The sequence below is a fragment of the Festucalex cinctus genome, chromosome 13 (assembly GCF_051991245.1).
Source record: "Festucalex cinctus isolate MCC-2025b chromosome 13, RoL_Fcin_1.0, whole genome shotgun sequence".
Taxonomy (NCBI): Eukaryota; Metazoa; Chordata; class Actinopteri; order Syngnathiformes; family Syngnathidae; genus Festucalex; species Festucalex cinctus.
Genome location: NC_135423.1, coordinates 1355654 through 1375614, shown reverse-complemented (window position 1 = coordinate 1375614; position 19961 = coordinate 1355654). Strand labels below are relative to the sequence as shown.

Genomic DNA, 19961 nt, shown 5'->3' with positions numbered 1-19961 from the left:
GGTACGTTCAACGGTTCGGGCCGCATTTTTCCTGAAAAATTCCGCTATAATAAACGCCGGGGCCGTTTTTTATGTGCCTGCTTTGCTTTTCTCCGCAGCAGTCACATAATAATACACAGACCTGTATCATTATTTATATGCGTACTTTTATTTCTGAAAGATGCCAATCAGCTATTTTACTCCGTTTAGTCACATAGGTTGCTTTAACGTTATTCATCCACTAGATGGCCCTGTGGCTGCTTTCATTGAAGCACTGAAAGCTTACGAATCGAGTTCGGTACAATTTGAAGGAAAGCCTCAAAGATTCACAAGGCTTCACCCGCACATCTCCAGCGAACGCGCACATTTCTCAGACACTTTTTAGACAGTCAATCAATCTCATTGGTTGTGGCTAGACATGTGAGTACCAGTACTGACATGGAATTCTCTGATTGGCTGTTGACCCAGCAACGCGATTCAAGATTCCAGACATCACAAAGTTCTTCCAGATAGTTCCTGACGTCTCCTAACATCACATAGCATTAAAGATCCTTGACATCACATAGCCTTAAACTAGTTGAAACTAGATAATTGTTGCATCAGTACAAAACGGACCCCAGACATGAGACAAAACCCAAACGTACTTCCTGCATGACTCGAGTCATGACACTGTATAGTTCAATATGTACTGTCTAGCCTTTCCTTGTACACGCCTACATACATATCTGTTATTCTTTCCCACGCTGTCCATTAATCAGGTGAGATGAAGTCATCTGTCGCTCTGGACCGAGAGGTGACGCCCAACTACCGGCTGGTTGCCCAGGCAACCGACGGCGGTGGCCGCTGGTGTCGTGCTGAGGTGTGGCTGGAAGTGACAGATGTGAATGACAACCCGCCCGCCTTCACCCTGCCACATTATACAGCGAGCGTATATGAAGACACCGCCACGAAAGCCCTGCTCACGCGAATCCAAGCCATAGACCCCGATGAAGGTGACGGCCTCCATTCGGAATTCCAAGTATCCATTCAATGCATGTCGAACAAGAACTTCACTCGAGCTACTTCTTTTGTCTGCGCAGCTGGTCCAGGACGTTCAGTTGTCTACTCGTTAGCCGACTCTGCCGGAGGCTCATTCTCGATCGACAAGTCAACGGGCATCGTGGCGCTTGAACGCATCCTCGACAGAGAGATTCAACCATCTTATCGGATAAAGGTCCGCGCATCCGACCAGGGTTCACCTGCGCCCCTCTCGTCATTGGTCAACGTGACCATCACCGTGCTGGACGTCAATGACAACCCGCCGGTGTTTGAGCGTCGCGATCAACTGGTGACCATCCCGGAGGACGTGACGGCGGGCACCAAGATGCTCACAGTCTACGCCGCTAGCAAGGACATCGGGACCAATGCGGAGATTACCTACAGCATACGATCAGGAAATGAGCATGGAAAGTTCAGTATCAGTTCACTTTCTGGTGGGTATGACTTCTATTACGGTATGTGTATATATATATATATATATATATATATATATATATATATATAATCATTCCACATCATTCAAAACCATTCTATATCATTCCAAATGATTCTGTATCATGTGATCATCATTCAAAACCATTCTGTCCAAATTATTCCATATCAATCAACATCATTCAAAACCATTTTACAGCATGCCAAATGATTCTGTAACATTCAATATCAATTCCCCCTGATTTCATTTCATTGAATATCATTCCGTGATTCCACATCACTCAAAACTATTCCAAACGGTTCCTTAAAATTCACTACCAGTCTTCATGATTTCATTTGATTTGATATCATTCCACATCATTCCATATTTTCACCATTAACGTTATAGTTGCTCCAGAAATTGCATTTCCTGGTAAATTCATTCACTCGCAGCCATTTTCACTGAAGCGACCCCGTTCGCTCCCGACTGTTTACTAGATTTTGACTGATTTTGCAAGGCCGACAGAATCTTGTGTTCTATTGCTATAAAAACATGGAAAGTACCAAAAGAAAGATTAGAGTCGCTTATTTCATCAGGAAAAAAAAAAGTATGTTTCTATCCGTTTCCGTTTTGCATGAATTAGCATTAGAAGATAGCTAAGTTTCATCATTATTCACAAATCTATTTAAAACAGTTGCAACATGGCCATGGTTGCTGCCACCTTCTGGCTGTTTTTGTAATAACTACCATTGCTTCAAGTATTCTCTTCAGTTCAAAGCCTTCTATGCTCTAGCACAGTGGTGTCCTGCAGGTTTTGGATGTTTCCTTTCTCCAGCGCACCTGAAGCTCATCAGCAAGCTCTGCATAAGCCTTATTAATAGGGGTGTTAAAAAAAATCGATTCGGCGATATATCGCGCGATTCTCGAATCGATTCAATAAAAAAAAAAATCTTTTTTTTTTTATTTTTTCTTCAATAGCTCAGAATTGTTCATTCGGTAGTCTTACTGATTCAACGTCTTATCATCATTGCCTTTTTTTTTTTCTTTGTGTGTGTGTGTGAATCGATTTTTAATCTTCCATTTTTAATGGAAAAATATTCAACAAAACGTCTGACTTCGGGTTAGGATTCACACCTTGAGCATGGAAGAATGTTATATGAATGGAACATTAAGCCTTAATATTTTATTTTAATGCTGTTCAAACATGAAACAGATTACAACCTCTATAAGACTGAAATTTCAGATAAATAAATAATACATTTTCATATAAATCTTACACTCTACAAGCGTACTGATTAGTATTTTCTAAATTTGAATGAAAAAAAATCGCAACAATCGACTTATAAATTCGTATCGGGATTAATCGGTACCGAATCGAATCGTGACCTGTGAATCGTGATACGAATCGAATCGTCAGGTACTAGGCAATTCACACCCCTACTTATTAACGATCCTGTTCAGTGGATACAGGTGCGTTGGAGCAGGGAAACATCCAAAACCTGCAGGACTCCGGCCCTCGAGGAATGAGTTTGGACACCACTGCTCTAGCATTTTAAAAAAAAAAAAAAAAAAAAACGTAAAAATACGTCTTTGGGAGCATGGTAATACTTAAAATAGAACGTATTTATACGTTCTTGGGAGCAAACAAGTTAATTTGTAATACCTTTGTGCTGCAATATATCATATTCACCAGCATTACTTTTTTCTCCACTCCCCCCCCCCCCCCCGTAGGTGCCATCGTAGTTGCCCAGTCACTGGATTATGAAACATGCAGAGACTACTTCTTAACAGTGGAGGCTCAAGACGGGGGCACACCTCCATTGAGCGCAATCACGACAGTCAACATCAATGTGACAGACGTCAACGACAATGCGCCCATGTTCAGCCGTGACCTCTACGCCGCTGTTGTGTCAGAGGACGCCACCATTGGAGAGTCCGTTGTGCAGGTACGTTCAAATCACTCGGGGAGTCTTTTAGAACCCTTTCAACCGAGACGACGTGATTGCGGTAATCTCTCACACATGACATTTGAAGTCTTTACTGTATTTGTGGGGTATCGAAACATTTATGCTCATTAAAAAATAATAATAGTCAAAGAAGACATATCAAATATGAAGTGTGGTTACGAAGCCACTAATATTGCATTTTTTTTTTTTTATGGTGAATCAGTACTTCACAGTATTTCAAAAAACAATATTACCGAAATAAAATAAAAACGAAAATGCTTTTGAAAAAACGAAAACTAACTGAAACTACATTTTATATTTACAAAACTAACTAAAACTAAACTAAAATTATAGTAAATATATCCTTTGTTTTAGTCTTTGGTAATTAATTTAATGCACGAGCCTTTGGGGATGATTTTAAATGTGATTTTTAGTAGATTTATTTTTGGATATAAACCGGAATAATGACGTTTGAAAGTATGTCACACAGAAGTGACATCATCTAGCAGCAGCCAATAGAAAAGCACCAAAAGATGACGTCGCTCCCACTGTGTTTTTTAAATATTGCGCACAAGTCATACACATTTTTAAAAAATAATAATAATACTAATACTACTAAGCATTTTTTTAAAGAACTAAACTTATAAAAACTAACAGAACCACCCTGAAAACTAATTAAAACAAACTAAAATGAAAAATTCCCAAACTATAATAATAACGCTACTGCCATATTACAAATAAATTGGTTTATATACTGTAGCATTTTTCTAAATATGCAAAAACAAAAATCAATTATTTGTACAACTTTTAGGACTAAACACAATTTCTCTTCATAACATTATGTGGCCCTTGCGTCCTTCTGAGTTTCTCTATGTGGCCCTCAAATGAAAAAGTTTGGACTTACAGTATAACTTCAATATGCTCTTTTTAAAAAATTAGAAAATGAAAACTTTTAGGTAACTGGGCATACATTTACTGTACTTCTTATCTGTAAAGTTTGTATTGAGTGAAAACTGAATTACTTTTATGATAAGAAAATATCATCCTTTAGTCATCCACCTGAGTGGACATTTGAGAATAGTTAAAAGCGAAAAGGTGTAAATCCCCGAAACGTGACGTTTTGAATCGGAGCGGGCTCTGATATTTGTGTGTGCGCGTTGCAGCTGCTGGCGGAGGATTTGGACAGTCAGCGGAACGGCGCCATCCTCTACTCCATCGTGAGCGGCGACCGAGACAACCAGTTCTTCGTCGACCCGCTCAGCGGCATCGTCAAGGTCAACAAGCATCTGGACCGGGAGACGGTGAGGGCGCGCAAGCGCACCAAATCCAAATCAATCTCATAACACTCGCGTCGATATTTGCCAACAATTATCAGTCTCGCAACGCAGGGATAATTGGGCCCTAATGCTGCTTGCCAAAGACTCTCGTGGAGAGCCAATGAGAACCCTTGGAAATTGGATGACTCCCAGAGCAGATGGCAATTATTAACACCTAACCAAGGAAAGGCAGTCAAACACTTCTGTATGCTCTACCATAAAAAAAAAAAAAAAAAAAAAAAAAAAAAAAAAAAAAAAAAAAAAAAAAACGTATAAATACGTCTTTGGGACACTTACATTTTAAAAAAACAACGTATTTACACGTTATTGGGAGCAAATGAGTTAATTACAGAAAAACGTGCGATGAATGAGTTAAAATATTTTCATCGTTTTGATCGCACTAGTTTTCGCGCCGTCTCCGCCACGTCGTCGTTTTCTCAGCCGTCGTCGTCGAGTTCATCTTCACGGCTTTGCAAGCTTCAGTAACGTTGAAATTCGAATCATAAAGTTTTCATAAGCAATGGCGCACGAGCCATCAGATTTGTAGTTTGAAGTTGGCGGGGCTGGATCAAAGCTTGAGGCTGATGAAAGCGTTTTAGGGTTATCACATACTGAGTATCGTGTTTTTGTGTGTCTGAGCGAGAGGAAGAGCAAAACAATGGTGTGGTGTTTCTTTTTTTTTTTTTTTTTTTTTTGCCTGTGGTTGTCAGTATTAAAATAGATGTTTGTGTTTACTCGTTTCACCTCTGATTTACTTTGATCACTTGCCTCACCTCCGCCACTCTCTTTTTTTTTTCTCTCTCTCTCCGAAGCAAGCGAGAGATGTTAACAAATGAATTTTTAAATTTGGGTTGTTATCATATTCCTCATATTGTTTTTGCCGCGGCATTGGCATTTCTCTCCAATTTACTTCATTACTGCTGTTTTTTTTTGTTTTTTTCGCAGTGTTGAGAAAAATAAACAAACAGAAGAATAACCTGCTCTCTGTAGAGCACAGTGACAACACATTAGAGAAACAAACTCTGCGCTTGTGCGTATGTATTCGGCATTATTAAACAATCCCTCATTATCACAACAAGGCAATAAACAAGTCACATCAGGTTGGAATTAAGGTACATTACAGTAAATATAATCCATGATACAATGAGACGGTTGTCAAATATCCTTACATGGCCTAATCTGGAAATGCAATATAATAAAGCCTGTCCACTTCCATACAAAAGTATCGGGACAGTGTTAGACATGAACTCATTTGCTCCCAATAACGTGTAAATACGTTTTTTTTTTTAAATGTTCTAAGTGTCCCAAAGACGTATTTATATGTTTTTTTGTTTTTTTGTTTTTTAATGCTAGAACAGATGTGCTGCTTTTAATATTGTGACATGACGACGACGATATATTGTGGCAGTTTTGATATCGCGATATCACGATATTGACATTATCGTTACATCCCCACTAGTGAGCGTATTCACAGCACTCTTAGCATAATAGTAATTCTACTTATTTGTAAATGTTCATAAATTGTAAAGCAGGCGTGTCCAAACTTTTTCATTTGAGGGCCACATACAGAAAATCCGAAGGACGCAAGGGCCACATCATGTTATGAAGAGAAATTGTGCTTTTTCTATTGGCTGCTGCTCGACGACGTCACTTCTGTGTGACATACTTTCAAACGTCATTATTCCGGTTTATATAAAATATAAATCTACGAAAGATCACCTTTAAAATCATCCCCAAAGGCTCATGCATTCAATTAATTACCAAAGACGAAAACGAAGGACATTTTTGCTATAATTAGTTAGTTTTCGTTAGTTTTGTAAACATAAAATGTAGTTTCAGTTAGTTTTTGTTTTTTAAAAAGTAACAATATTGTTTTTTGAATTTTAGTTTTAGGTTTTTTTTTTAAATTAGTTTTAGTGAACTAAAATGGCACCTGTTTTTCGACACCCTCCCTTCTTACTTTGACCATCTCCAAACATTTTTTGTTTTGTTTATTTGATTAGAACTGAGTCAAATGCCATTTTTAGCAAATGTCGCGGGCCACTGAAAAATGGCCCCCGGGCCCTAGTTTGGACACCCCTGTTGTAAAGACTATTCTCCACTGACAATTCTGGGCCAATCAATCGTGTTTCTTTCTCGACAACCAACATCAGGACAAACTGGATAGTTACAAGAGGAAGATGTAATTATGTTTTGTGACATTGTCCAGGTAGTTGGCACTAATAACAGGAAACCATCATCACTTTTTTTCATTTTTTTAAATTTTTATTTTTTTATTTTTGTCTCACTTAGGTTCCTGGCTACTCATTGGCCATCCGAGCTCTGGATAGCGGCGTCCCGCCTCTGTCCTCCACTGTTCTGGTCAAGATTGACGTCTCTGACATCAATGACAATCCGCCGACCTTCTCACCTGCCAACCTCACCACTGTCATTCAGGTAAATGTAACAAACACCTTTTCATCAAGATTCGGTGGTCATGAGTTTTTTTTTATATTCTCATTATGACGTTGAAATCGTTTTGCCTGTCAGTAAGCAGTAATAAGGTTGCTGATGCATGACGATAGCTCACCAGGGAAGTGGGCGCGATTATCGATGTCCTAAAATATGCCCGTCGTGTAATATTTCCTCCCATGGTTCAGGCGCCCCATAACTGAAATGGTTGAGCGCGTCTTGTGACGTTGGATATAAAACGCAACCGCTGAGGCGCCGTCGCACAAAGTGCGCACGTTTCAGCTCTCAAATGTTAGAGAAAGACGCCTCGATGTGCTGTTGTTGACGATCATCCTGTGATTAGATGTTAATCAGGCGATCAAAGATTGTCTCCGGTTTTGCCTGATGCAAGATGGGGCCATATTTTAAGTCGAGAGCGAAGAACAACTCTTTGACTGCCAAAAACGTTTAACTCATTTACTCCCAATAACGTATAAATACGTTGGGGGTTTTTTATGTTCTAAGTGTCCCAAAGACGTATTTATACGTTGTTGTTGTTTGTTTGTTTTTTATGCTAGAGCATACAGAAGGCTTTGATGCAGCCTCTCAAATGCAAAGAACGGTTGCAGAAATGGTAGTTATTACACAAACGGCCAGCAGGTGGCAGCAGAGCAAAGGAGATCAACCAGAGCCATGTTGGAAAAAAGCTCAATTATTTACAATTTTGAATAGATTTGTGAAAACTGATGAAACTTAGCTCTCTTCTAATGCTAATTGCTGCAAAACGGAAACAGATAGAAACATACTTTTTTTTTCCTGATGAAAGAAGAGACTTTAATATTTCTTTTGGTAGGTTCCATGCTTTTATAGCAATAGAACACAATATTCTTTGGGCCTTGCAAAAATCAGTCAAAATCCAGTAAAACAGCCGGGAGCGAACGGGATTGCGAAATGTGGAAATGGCGGCGAGTGAATGAGTTAATAACGACTAACGATTAGCTAAATCACGCCGGCATCAACGTTAAATGACGCCAACTATGTTTGTTTGTTTTTTTATCAATAGGCAGTGCAACGCCTAAGTACAGCGCTGCCTGGTCAATAGGTTGTGGAATCAAAAACACCCACTAACTATGACCAGCAGATGGCAGCATTGTATCAAAAAGCTTGTTTTTTCGCCTTATCTTTTCGATTTTTGCTTAATGTTACTCAAATGACCTATTTTCAAATGATAATTACAAAAGAACGAAATGAGGTAGAAACATCTTTTTTTTTTTTTTTTTAAATGTTTCATTTGGTACCCACATTGTATATATAGTAAAAGCGCCTAGAAAAAATATGTTAAAATGCTCGAAATCAGTTGGCGCTGTCTGGGTTGTTGTTTGGATATCGAGCGGCATTGAAAGAGTTAACCGCGCGGTTGGCTGGAATTTTCTTTCTTGTGTCCTCGACATGAAGCTGTCGTGATTTGTTGCGCTCTAGAAATGAATCACAGCAACATTGGAGCGTTCCGAATCAAAACGTTAAGCAAAGATTCATCGGCAATCTGGCGGGTGCGATTCACAGCTCGTTTGCTCCCGTAGGAAAACAAGCCGATTGGCACCAGCATCGTCCAGCTGTCCGTGATCGACCTGGACTCCTCCCACAACGGCCCGCCGTTTCACTTCCGCATCGTATCCGGGAATGAGGGAGGAGAATTTGAGCTGGAGCAAGACGGAACACTCGTGGCCAATCAGGTGTTCAGGAGGGACCTGGCAACCAAATACGTTGTCCATATACAGGTACGACCTGCGAGCTTTAGAAATACCCCAAAATAATTACCGCAAAATCATCAAGATTGTTACTTTGTATTCTTCTTATTATAATGTGCAAGTTTTTAGTTTCAATACGACGGAGCCCCTTAAGGCAGGCGTGTCCAAACTTTTTCATTTGAGGGCCACATCCAGAAAATCAGAAGGGCCACATAATGTTATGAAGAGAAAGTGTGTTTCGGCCTAAAAATTGGACAAATAATTGATTTGTGCTTTTGCATATTTAGAAAAATGCGACAGTATATAAACCAATTTATTTGTAATATGGCAGTCGGGTTATTATAGTTTTGGAATTTTTTCATTTTAGTTTTTTTTTATTAGTTTAGTTCTTGAAAAAAAAAATGCTTAGTTTTAGTTTAGTTTGTTAGTTTCAGTATTATTAGTTTTTTTTTTAAGTGTATTACTTGTGCGCAATATTTAAAAAAAAAAAAAACACCACGGAAACAACGTCATCTGAAGATGCTTTTCTATTGGCTGCTGCTAGATGGCGTCACTTCTGTGTGACATACTTTCAAACGTCATTATTCCGCTTTATACCAAAACAAATCTACTAAAAATGACATTTAAAATCATCCCTAAAGGCTCATTAAATTAAATTAATTACCAAAGACTAAAACAAAACACGTTTGCTATAATTCTAGTAGTTTTATTTTAGTTAGTTTTGTAAACATAAAATGTAGTTTCAGTTTTCGTATTTTAAAAAGCATATTCGTTTTTATTTTATTTCGGTAACAATATTGTTTTGTGAATTTTAGTTTTTTTTGTTAGTTTTAGTGAACTAAAAGAACCTTTAATGGCACCTGTTTTTTGACACGCTCCCTTCTTACTTTGACCATCTCCAAACATTTTTGTTTTCGATTTGAACTGAATCAAATGCCATTTTTAGCATATGTCGCGGGCCACTGAAAAATGGACGGCGGGCCGCAAATGGCCCCCCGGGGCCGTAGTTTGGACACCACTGCCTTAGGGGCTCCGTACAATACAAATTGAAAGGAGATTAAAATAATAATAATAATAATAATAATAATGCTGGTTTGTTGTGAGCGTCGTCTGTGTATGCTGAAGTGTGGGACAGCTTTATAAAATGATTTATTGCATCGTGGTGTAAATGCTGTTAATGTGATTGTGTCCGAAGAATCAAGACGAAGAAAAAGCAAATTCTTCCAAAATTTGGTCGATTAACAATAACAACAATGGCTGAGTGTCAAATGGCCTGAAATAGTTGGAAACTGTTGATTGGTTTGGCGACAGAAATGCAGCGATAAGCAACATTTTTAAACAAGAGTCTTTTTTCTTTTTTTTTTTTTAAAAGCATCTGGAAACAAACGGAAACCCGTAAAAAAAAGAAGCCAGTGTATTTTTTCGTCTTGCAGTGAGGAGGAGGCGTTAACAGCACCAAATTATCTGCAGGTGTTGAGATGAGGCAAGAAGAATCACTTCATCAACACGGCTAAAAAAAAAAAAAAAAAAAAAAAAAAACTTCATCAACACGGCTAAAGACGGGCGGGAGGTGCGAGAACCACACCTGCAAGGCAGATGCACAAAGGAATAACAACACCTTGACAAACAAATGAAAACACGATCAAATAAACCAGGCACATTTAAAAAAATAAATAAATCCTGAAATGTTTTGACATTTAATCTTTCAGAGACATAAAGTGATTTTAAGGAGATACTTCACTTATTTCGCCCATTTTAGCAATAAAAAGTGAATTTTTTGTTTATAATTCATTTGATACTTTCATTATTTTTCCACGTACAATTAGCACCTTTAAAAAACACATTTTGCAACTTGCTGTCGACTGAAAATGACATCACGAGGACTCGGGTAACCAATCACAGCTCACCTGTTTTCTAGCTTTGGTCACGTGACATTCACAAGCTGAGCTGTGATAAGGCAAAGCAAAGCACCAGCGAGGCACGTTTGGGAAAAACTGTAAAACGTTTCAAACAGATTCAAGCTTTTTTTTTTTTTTTTTTTTTACATTAATTTACAACAATTTTGTGTTGTAGTAGGCAATTTTAGGCCACAAAAATTGCTTCAGCTTAATGTACAATCGGTATCAACGGGCAATCAAGGTTCCATCTTACTCTGCTTTAGCTATCCTTCCCTCCCTCCTCTCTTTAGTTTTTCCTCTGGTCTCTTCAGATCTCCTTAATTTGTTGGTATTTCGAGGTTTCTGGGGTTGGCGTAAGACTCTGGTTTTGTAACCATGCGGATGGCAGGAAGTGTTTAGTTGGTGCTGGATTTCACTTTGAGTTATCTTTCTTTTCTTTGACCTTTCCTCTGGTCTCCTGACCTCCTGAACTTCACGACTCTGGCGAGACTCTGAAGTATCCGGTTAAGGTTGAAGGGTAATGGGATTTTTTATTAGGTTTTAGGTGAATTAATGAGTGAATGAATGATGAATTTATATGTATTTACACGCAGGCACACATACACATAAAAAAAAAAGAGAGAGCAATGATGATAAGATGTTAAAATCGGTGAGAGTATCGAATGAACAATTCTGAGCTCTCTCTTTAAAAAAAAATAATAATAATTAGACAAAATTAAATAACGTCCATTTTATTAACACATTCATTGCCATAGACGGCTTTAGACGTCAAGATGATTTTTTTTTCCCTGAACTGGCAGTGAATGACTTAAAGAGCTACCCTGTTTGATATTATTGGGGTGCATAAGCGTTTGCTAATAAATATCCAACTGTAGCGATCATAGCTAGCAAAAATACCTCCTGAGCCGAGAACGCATACGGGCGATAACGTGTACAAGTGTGCGCCTGCGAATAAAGGCGTTACATTTCTTCTTTGTAGGTGAGCGACTCTGGCAGGCCTCGCTTGTCCTCATCCTCCACGCTGACCGTCAGGGTGATTGAGGAGAGCCTACACCGGCCCGTCGCCCTGCCGCTCGAGGTCCACATCGTCACCATGGAGGACGAGTTTCCCGGCGGCGTCATTGGGAAGCTGCACGCCACCGACGCCGACCCCTACGACGCGTTGACCTTCGGCCACGCCCCGCCGGCCCACCGCAGCCTCTTCAAGATCAGCCCTCGCGACGGGAAGATCATCGCCCTGGGAGGTTTGGACGCCGGCAGGTACTCGCTGAACGCCAGCGTCAGCGACGGCCGCTTCGCCGTCCCCGTGCACGTCAGCGTGCGCGTCGAGCAGGCCACCCCCGAGATGCTGCGCGAGGCGGTGACGGTTCGCTTCGAGAGCGTGGCGCCGCAGGACTTCGTGGCCTCGCACCTGAAGAGCGTGCTGAAGGTGTTGCGGCAGGCGGCCGCCTCCCAGCAACGGGACGCCCTGCACGTGCTCAGTCTGCAGCCGGTCGGGGGCACGAAACAGCTGGACGTGCTTGTCGCCGTGGAAACGGCAGAGGGCGGCTTCTACAAGGCGGCTTACCTCACTCAGAAGCTCAGCGCTTCCCGGCGGCGGCTCGAGGAGGTCCTGAAAGTCTCGGCCATCTTGGATAAGAACTGCTCGGGGCTGGATTGTCGCGGGGCGCAGTGCGAGGAAAGCATCGTCTTGGATTCGCACAATCTGGCAACATACAGCACCCCGCGAGTCAGCTTTGTCTCGCCGCGCTTCCATCGCACGTCGCGCTGCACGTGCACGGGTGAGCCGTGTCCAGTTTTGTCGGAGATCGGATGGAACAATTCATTCCATTCAAATCGAGTAGAATGCTATTGTCAAATTGCAAAAACTGCTTAATTTTGGTCTCGTGTCTACTGGCCCCTGAGCTAACATGAGTTTGACATCCCTGATTTATTGTAATACAGAATAAAAAATTCAATTAAATTGTCGAGCCAGAATATTATATTATATAGCATTTAATATCACATTTAATCTAAATGCATCCAAAACATTTTAAGAAAAAAAAGAAAAAAAAAATATATTAAATAAAAATAATTCCTGGTGATCAAATACAAAGTTGAAAGCATTATCCATTTTTCACAGTGTTTTTTTTCCCCCTTTGGTTTTGCGACAATACAGTATAAACACAGCTCAAAATTGCACAATACGTGAATGAATTAGAATGCTGACTCAATTTTGGCTTTCCATCTTTTCTTTCTCTTTCCCTATTGTTAGATGTCAACTGTGCCGCATCATCGGAACAATGTGAAGACCAGCCGTGTCCGGCAGACATGCAGTGCGTTCCAGTGGACGTCACTAGAGGGCGCTATGCGTGTCAATGTCCGCCGGGCAAACTTGGAGTGTGCGCAGGTGCGTGTCGGAAACGTTACTTTTTGACATGTTTTCTGATCTTGCTTAGTGTAATAATGCATTTTGGTGTGTGTAGGTCATTCATCTTTGAGTTTCTCGGGTAACAGCTACATCAAATACCAGCTGTCAGAACGGCTCCAAACAGAGCTGAAGCTCAGTCTGAGGATCCGAACGTTGCAGACGAGAGGAATCCTCATGTACACTCATAGTGAGCCTTGCGCCATGCTTAAGGTACGTTCGCGCGCTCTCTCTGGTCCATTTTAACACTTTCACTGCCACACGTTATAAAAAAAAAACAAAAAAAAATCCAATGCTGGCGGATTTCGAGCATTCTAACTCATTTTTCGAAGCAAAAAGAATATTGTGTTCTTTTGCCACATATACAACATGGCTACCACATGAAAGATCGCATTCCATTCTTTCATGAGAAAAACAAAGTGTGTTTCTACCTTATTCTATTCTTTAGTAATCACCATTTGAAAATCGGTCATTTGAGTGACATTGAGCAAAAATTGAAAAGAAAAGATCCATTTTCCCCACAACAGTGACTTTGATACTAATATTTTTTGCTTAGTGACACTCCGTCAAATTAGGTTTAATGTTACAAAGGCTTTGATCATTCACGTCAGCCTTGAAAACGTTCAATTTCATCAGATTGCGTCATGTTTCATTGTAATTTGCAGCTCTAGTTAGGGCCCGAGCAGCTACCGTTGCGAGGTTAAATAAACTTGACTTGAGTTGAGTAGTTCCAAACCGGCAGCCCATCGAAAAGAGATACAATGCTGCCATCTGCTGGCCATGGTTAGTGGGTGTTTTTGATTTCGCAACTCATTGACCCGGCTGCACTGCACTTGGACGTTGCACTGACCACTGATATATTTAAAAAAAAGAAAAAAAAAGAAGAAGTTGATGTCACTTAACGTTTTATGGTGGCATACGTCGTGATTTTACTAAACGTGATTAAACGTTTTTGGCAGTCAAAGAGTTAAAAACTCTTTCACCCTCAAAGGTATGTTTTTTGGTTGAAGCAAAATAACTTGCAGGATTATTTCAGGTGCGTTCAACCACAGGGCAAGCCACAGTTACTGTCACAGGCAATATGTTTCTCTGCTTGCGCGAGCAGCTGGACGAGGGCAAGCTGTGGTTCCAGCTGAGCTGCGCACCTGGCGGCGACGGCGACGGCGACAGTCCCGACATGTTGGGGATCTCTGGCCGGCGCATCAACGACGGCAGCTGGCACACGGTGGCGATGGAGCTCAACCGCAACTTCAGCAGTCTCTCTCTGGACGACAGCTATGTGGAAAGGCGCCACGGGCGGGCCTACGTGCAACCTCTTGCTCTGGACAGAACCATCTACTTTGGTGCACTGGTCAGTGAATTGATTTCAATGTATTTATTTTTTTTACACGGTGTCCTTGGTTATATCTGTCATGCGGGGTGCGGAGTTAGGACCCGAACGCAAAAAAGATATGGTAGTTTGAAAACAAAGCAATAACCGAGAACAGGGCTGCATTCAGGTGGCCTCGAAGAAAACACTTGACGGAGAAACCTTGATTGAAATAGCAGGAAGCGGCCTTGAACTTATGGAAGAAACGCTTGCATGGAAGAGTCGTGATGGGAAACCTTGACGTTCTGACACATTTTAGTCCAGCGAGGGCAAGGCACAATTCTATATGAAAGAATAAAGGCCTATATGGTTTGGTTTGGTTTGGTTTATTTGTTAATTTTTCCTTGCGGACAGCATTGTGACAATCAAACATTTCATCATACAATTACAACATGTAACTAGAAAAATTTCCGCGGAAATTTTGGATGTGACTGCAGACTCTTGCAAGGTGGAAAGCCGAATGCACTGAACAGTTTAAATGTTGGTGTACTTTACCTCTCAATCAGTCAGCAAGCTAGCATTAGCATGCTAAGCTAACATAACATTAGCATGCTAACTTAGCATTAGCATGCTAACTTAGCATTAGCATTTACATACCAAGTTAGCATTAGCATTAATATGCTAACTTAGTGTTAGCATGCTAATTTAGCATTGGCTTGCTAAGCCAGCATTAGCATTAGCATGCTAACCTAGCATTAGCATTAATATGCTAACTTAGTGTTAGTGTGCTAATTTAGTTTCTAGAAACTAAATAGTTAGCATGCTAACCTAGCATTAGCATTAATATGCTAACTTAGTGTTAGTGCGCTAATTTAGTTTCTAGAAACTAAATAGTTAGCATGCTAACCTAGCATTAGCATTAATATGCTAACTTAGTGTTAGCATGCTAATTTAACATTGGCTTGCTAAGCCAGCATTAGCATTAGCATGCTAACCTAGCATTAGCATTAATATGTTAACTTAGTGTTAGTGTGCTAATTTAGTTTCTAGAAACTAAATAGTTAGCATGCTAACCTAGCATTAGCATTAATATGCTAACTTAGCGTTAGTGTGCTAATTTAGTTTCTAGAAACTAAATAGTTAGCATGCTAACCTAGCATTAGCATTAATATGCTAACTTAGTGTTAGTGTGCTAATTTAGTTTCTAGAAACATATATATATATGTCACTTGGGTATCTTTATCTTGCATGATCCTAACCGTTTCCCAAAATAACCTCAGGTGCAGCATCCCACTTCACGCAGCCTCATTGACTCCCAAAAGGACCCTAAAGTGCTGGAGGGCTTCCAAGGCTGCCTGGACTCGGTCATGCTCAACAACAACGAGCTGCCTCTGCAGAACAAGCGGTCACGCTACGCTGAGGTGGTGGGACTGACGGAGCTCAAGTTGGGTTGCATCCTCTTCCCTGACGCCTGTCTGCAGCAGCCGTGTCGCAACGGGGGGAGCTGTGTCAGCCTGCCCTCCGGTGGTGAGTGACGGCAACCGCAAGCGTTGCAAACAAAAATGCAAGTTGCGTAAACAGGGTCAAATCAATCAAGGATTTTTTGTTTTCTGGCTGGCCTTAAAATTTGATTGAAACTAGCATTCACTCATTGCATCATAAGACCCACCTCTCATATACAGTATCCAATAATACACTCCATGTCAGACCAATTTATAGCAGTGATGAGGTAAAATGGAATTACAGTATATAACTGATCGAATAGCATCTTTGTTTGTGGTCTGGATGTAAACTACGAACTCAGATCAGCCAAGTTTAAGCGTAATTTTCTCATTAGCAATGAACAAAGAGGCAAATCTAAAATAACGATACAAATAATTGAGGTTTATATATCATACAGTAGACATTTTTACATCGCAATTATATATATATATGGCAATTATCGCAGCCCATAATTTCAAACTCATTGTAAAACATTAAAATGAAATGCTGTACAGATGATTTGAATTAAAAAAATGCTCCTGAAATGTGCAGTGAATGCAGCAACAACTCCTCCGTGACACACAAAGTTTGCCAGCTGTAGAATCATGAATAAATATTATTTTAACAAAAGGATGCAAACTTTTGTCTGGCAACTTAGAGCTTTCAAAAAACTGAATCAGTGAATTTTTCAGCAAATAACGGCGGTTGGATTACGTAAAAAAATATATATATATCTGTGAAAGTTCTGAGAGCTCAAGAATAGACTTTCTTCAAAACAGTTAATTGAATACTCTAAATTTATGCGGATTTAAAAAGAACAGAACAATAAGACTTCTTGCAACTGCTTGCTTCTGTTGGCCTTCCAATCTTTATTTATACTGTGATGAGCAAACATTAGTGGTAATTGTTGCTTTCTGCTGTACTAATTAACGCTGTGAAAATGTTCTGCCTCTGTTGTATTGTAAACACAACATAAAACGTTTCGTTTGCCTTTGTGAATGTATTATTTGAAGAGAGGTACTCTACTTTGTTTTTTTACGGAGCCCCTAAGGTGACATGGTAGAAAAAAAAACGAAAAAAAAACTTTGCGTTCCCTTGCAATCTTTTCCGCCTACCGCCGTAAACACTTCCGGGTCATCTTCCATGTGACCAAAAGCGACGAGGACGGAACGTTTGTAAACATGAAACAAAGCAGTGGGAAAGCTTGCCCAAAGCGATTAGGATGGAGCATGTATTTCCCCACTTCTTTGTTTACACGGCGCTTTTGGTCACATGGAAGATGACCCGGAAGTGTTTACGGCGCACCTAACGTGACATGGTAGGTGGAAAAAACAACAACAACTGCGTTCGGAACGCAAAGTATTTGTTTGTTTGTTTTCCTACCATGTCACCTTAGAGGCTCCTTACTTTCCTACTTCACGATAGAACATGTCGTTGACGAGTTGCTAATCGCCTGTTTTGGCTTGGATTGAGGCAGTTTCCCCGTCACCCTAATTGATTTAAACTGTCTTCTATAAATGGGCAGATTCGCTAAATGAGGGAGAATCAGTCAACCGTGAGATGGATTTTGAACAATTTTATGGCCCAGACTATTAAAATGGAAGGAGTGTGGAATTATTTGTTAGCCTATTTTTTTTTTTTAACTGATACTGAGAAAAGTTCAACAACATTATCAGCAAAAAATCAATCTAGTCAAGTTGTGCAACCTCTGCTGTCTGCAGTGCGGGATGGCTGAATTCTTAATTGTGTGTTTCCTTTCCCCCCCCCCCTTCTGCTGTCTTCCAGGCTTCTCATGCAGCTGCAACCCCTTGTACACTGGAGGGCGCTGTGAGATCGAGATCACGGCATGTGTGCCCAATCCATGCAAGAACGGTGGCATGTGTAAGGCCATCGGCAACGCATTCCTCTGCAGCTGTCGAAGAGGCTTCATGGGTCTGACGTGAGTATCGCTCCAATCCAGCTCTGAATGGGAAAAGACCTTCTCATTTTCTATAACGTGATTCATTTGATTACAAATTCAGACAGACGTGATTTAAAAGAGATTATACTGTAGAAGAAGATGAGATGAACATTAAAGTAATTAAAAAAAAAACGGGAGGGATTAGAGAAATAGTAAGACAAGAGGATAAAAGTAGATTACAGAGTGATTTTAAATATTATTTACTGAAAGGCAGCAGAATTGTGAATACATTACTGGTTTCTTATTTATTTAATTTATTCATTCATTTAGACAGACCTGTAACGAAGTCTAGTCTACTAAAGTCAAATATATAAATGAGGTTTTGTAAATCCTATATACTTAAAAAAAAAAAATATATATATATATATATGTATATTCAGAGGCCCCAGAATTGAACCCTGTGGAACACCATACGTTCCGTTATTCATGTGAATTCATAATTGTCATATTGCACATATTTGTCCGACCAGTTTCTCCCCCCCCCCCGACATAATTAGTTGGAATGGACTACAATAATGGCCATAGTTAGTCATTACAGTACAGGATCAGTTTACAACTGCCATTAACAAATTGCCATTAAAAGCGCAATTTTCGGCAATTCCCGTCGTCGGCGCTATGCGGTCTGTTTGTAGGCAGGCAAAGAGTTAATATTGCGTAAACGAAACACGGCCATTGAAGAAAAATGTCAAATTTTGTCATCTCACAGAGTGCGGCCATTGCCACTCACGCATTCTTCTTTCCTCCACGGCGCAGCTGCGAGAAGGACGTGAACGAATGCGAGCGCGGCAATCCCGAGGGCGAGTGCGAGAACGGCGGCGCCTGCGTCAACACGCACGGCTCCTTCTACTGCAACTGCACGGCGGGCTTCGTGGGCCAGCGCTGCGGCCTGCGGCCCGTCGTGGTCCCCGACATGCAGGCCGGCCACGCCGTGGTGGGGAAGGAGGAGTTGATCGGCATCGCCGCCGTGCTGTTTGTCATCGCCGCCCTCGTCGTCCTCTTCGTCGCCTTCCGCAAGAAGGTCTTCCAGAAGAGCTACTCGCGGAACAACCTGTCGCTGATCCAGGACCCGGCCACCGCCGCGCTTCTCAACAAAGCCAACGGCGTTCAGTTCAAGACCCTGCATTGCGCGGCGGGGGACCCCATCAATCTGTACTCGGAGAGCGGCCTGGGGCCCACCGTGGCGGGAGCGGGCGGGATGATGGGGCCGCCGCAGGTGCCCGTCAGGCCCATGGCGTACACGCCGTGTTTCCAGGGCGACCCGCGGTCCACGCTGGAGAAGATGGTGGACGGGCGCGCGGTGGAGCACACGGAGATGAGCACCTTTCACCCGGAGTCGCCCAGGATTTTGTCGGGCTCCACCAGGAGGGGCGTCGTGGTGTGCAGCGTGGCCCCAAACCTGCCCCCGGTTTCACCTTGTCGATCCGACTGCGACTCCATACAAAAGAGTCCGTGGGACAGCGATGAGGGTGAGAACGTTTGCCAGAGTGAAAAAAACAACAAAAAAAACCTAACTAAAATTAAAAAAATATTTTCATTAACAAAATAAAATAAAAACGAAAACTTAACTAACTGAAACTGCATTTTACGTTTACAAAACTAACTCAGAACTCGGACGTTTTATTGTGTCGATCAGTGGTGTCCAAACGACGGCCCGGGGGCCATTTGCGGCCCGCCGTCCATTTTTTTTAGTGGCCCGCGACATATGCTAAAAACGGCATTTGACTCGGTTCAAATCAAATAAACAAAAGAAAAATGTTTGGAGATGGTCAAAATAAGAAGGGAGGGTGTCAAAAAAACAGGTGCCATTAAAGGTTCTTTTAGTTCACTAAAACTCATGAAAAAACGAAAACTAAAGTTCAAAAAAACAATATTGTTATTGAAATAAAATAAAAAACTAAAATGCTTTTTTAAAAACCGAAAACTAACTGAAACTACATTTTATCTTTACAAAACTAACTAAAACTAACTATAATTATGGCAAACATGTCCTTCGTTTTAGTCTTTGGTAATTAATTGAATGCATGAGCCTTTGGGGA

At 40.9% G+C, this 19961-nt stretch overlaps 1 protein-coding gene across 4 annotated transcripts in view; it reads left to right on the top strand.

Moving 5' to 3' along the window:
• The window catches only part of fat3a (FAT atypical cadherin 3a), a 140856-nt gene that overhangs the window by 109811 nt on the left and 11084 nt on the right, over positions 1-19961 (top strand). For all 4 annotated transcript variants that reach the window (XM_077542102.1, XM_077542101.1, XM_077542100.1 and 1 more), the window contains 13 exons: positions 738-971; positions 1059-1451; positions 3161-3375; positions 4539-4676; positions 6984-7127; positions 8702-8899; positions 11747-12548; positions 13022-13156; positions 13233-13387; positions 14280-14525; positions 15764-16010; positions 17751-17904; positions 18679-19391. In XM_077542102.1, the coding sequence (XP_077398228.1) occupies positions 738-971; positions 1059-1451; positions 3161-3375; positions 4539-4676; positions 6984-7127; positions 8702-8899; positions 11747-12548; positions 13022-13156; positions 13233-13387; positions 14280-14525; positions 15764-16010; positions 17751-17904; positions 18679-19391 (3774 nt within the window). The remainder of the gene's footprint in view (positions 1-737; positions 972-1058; positions 1452-3160; positions 3376-4538; positions 4677-6983; positions 7128-8701; positions 8900-11746; positions 12549-13021; positions 13157-13232; positions 13388-14279; positions 14526-15763; positions 16011-17750; positions 17905-18678; positions 19392-19961) is intronic.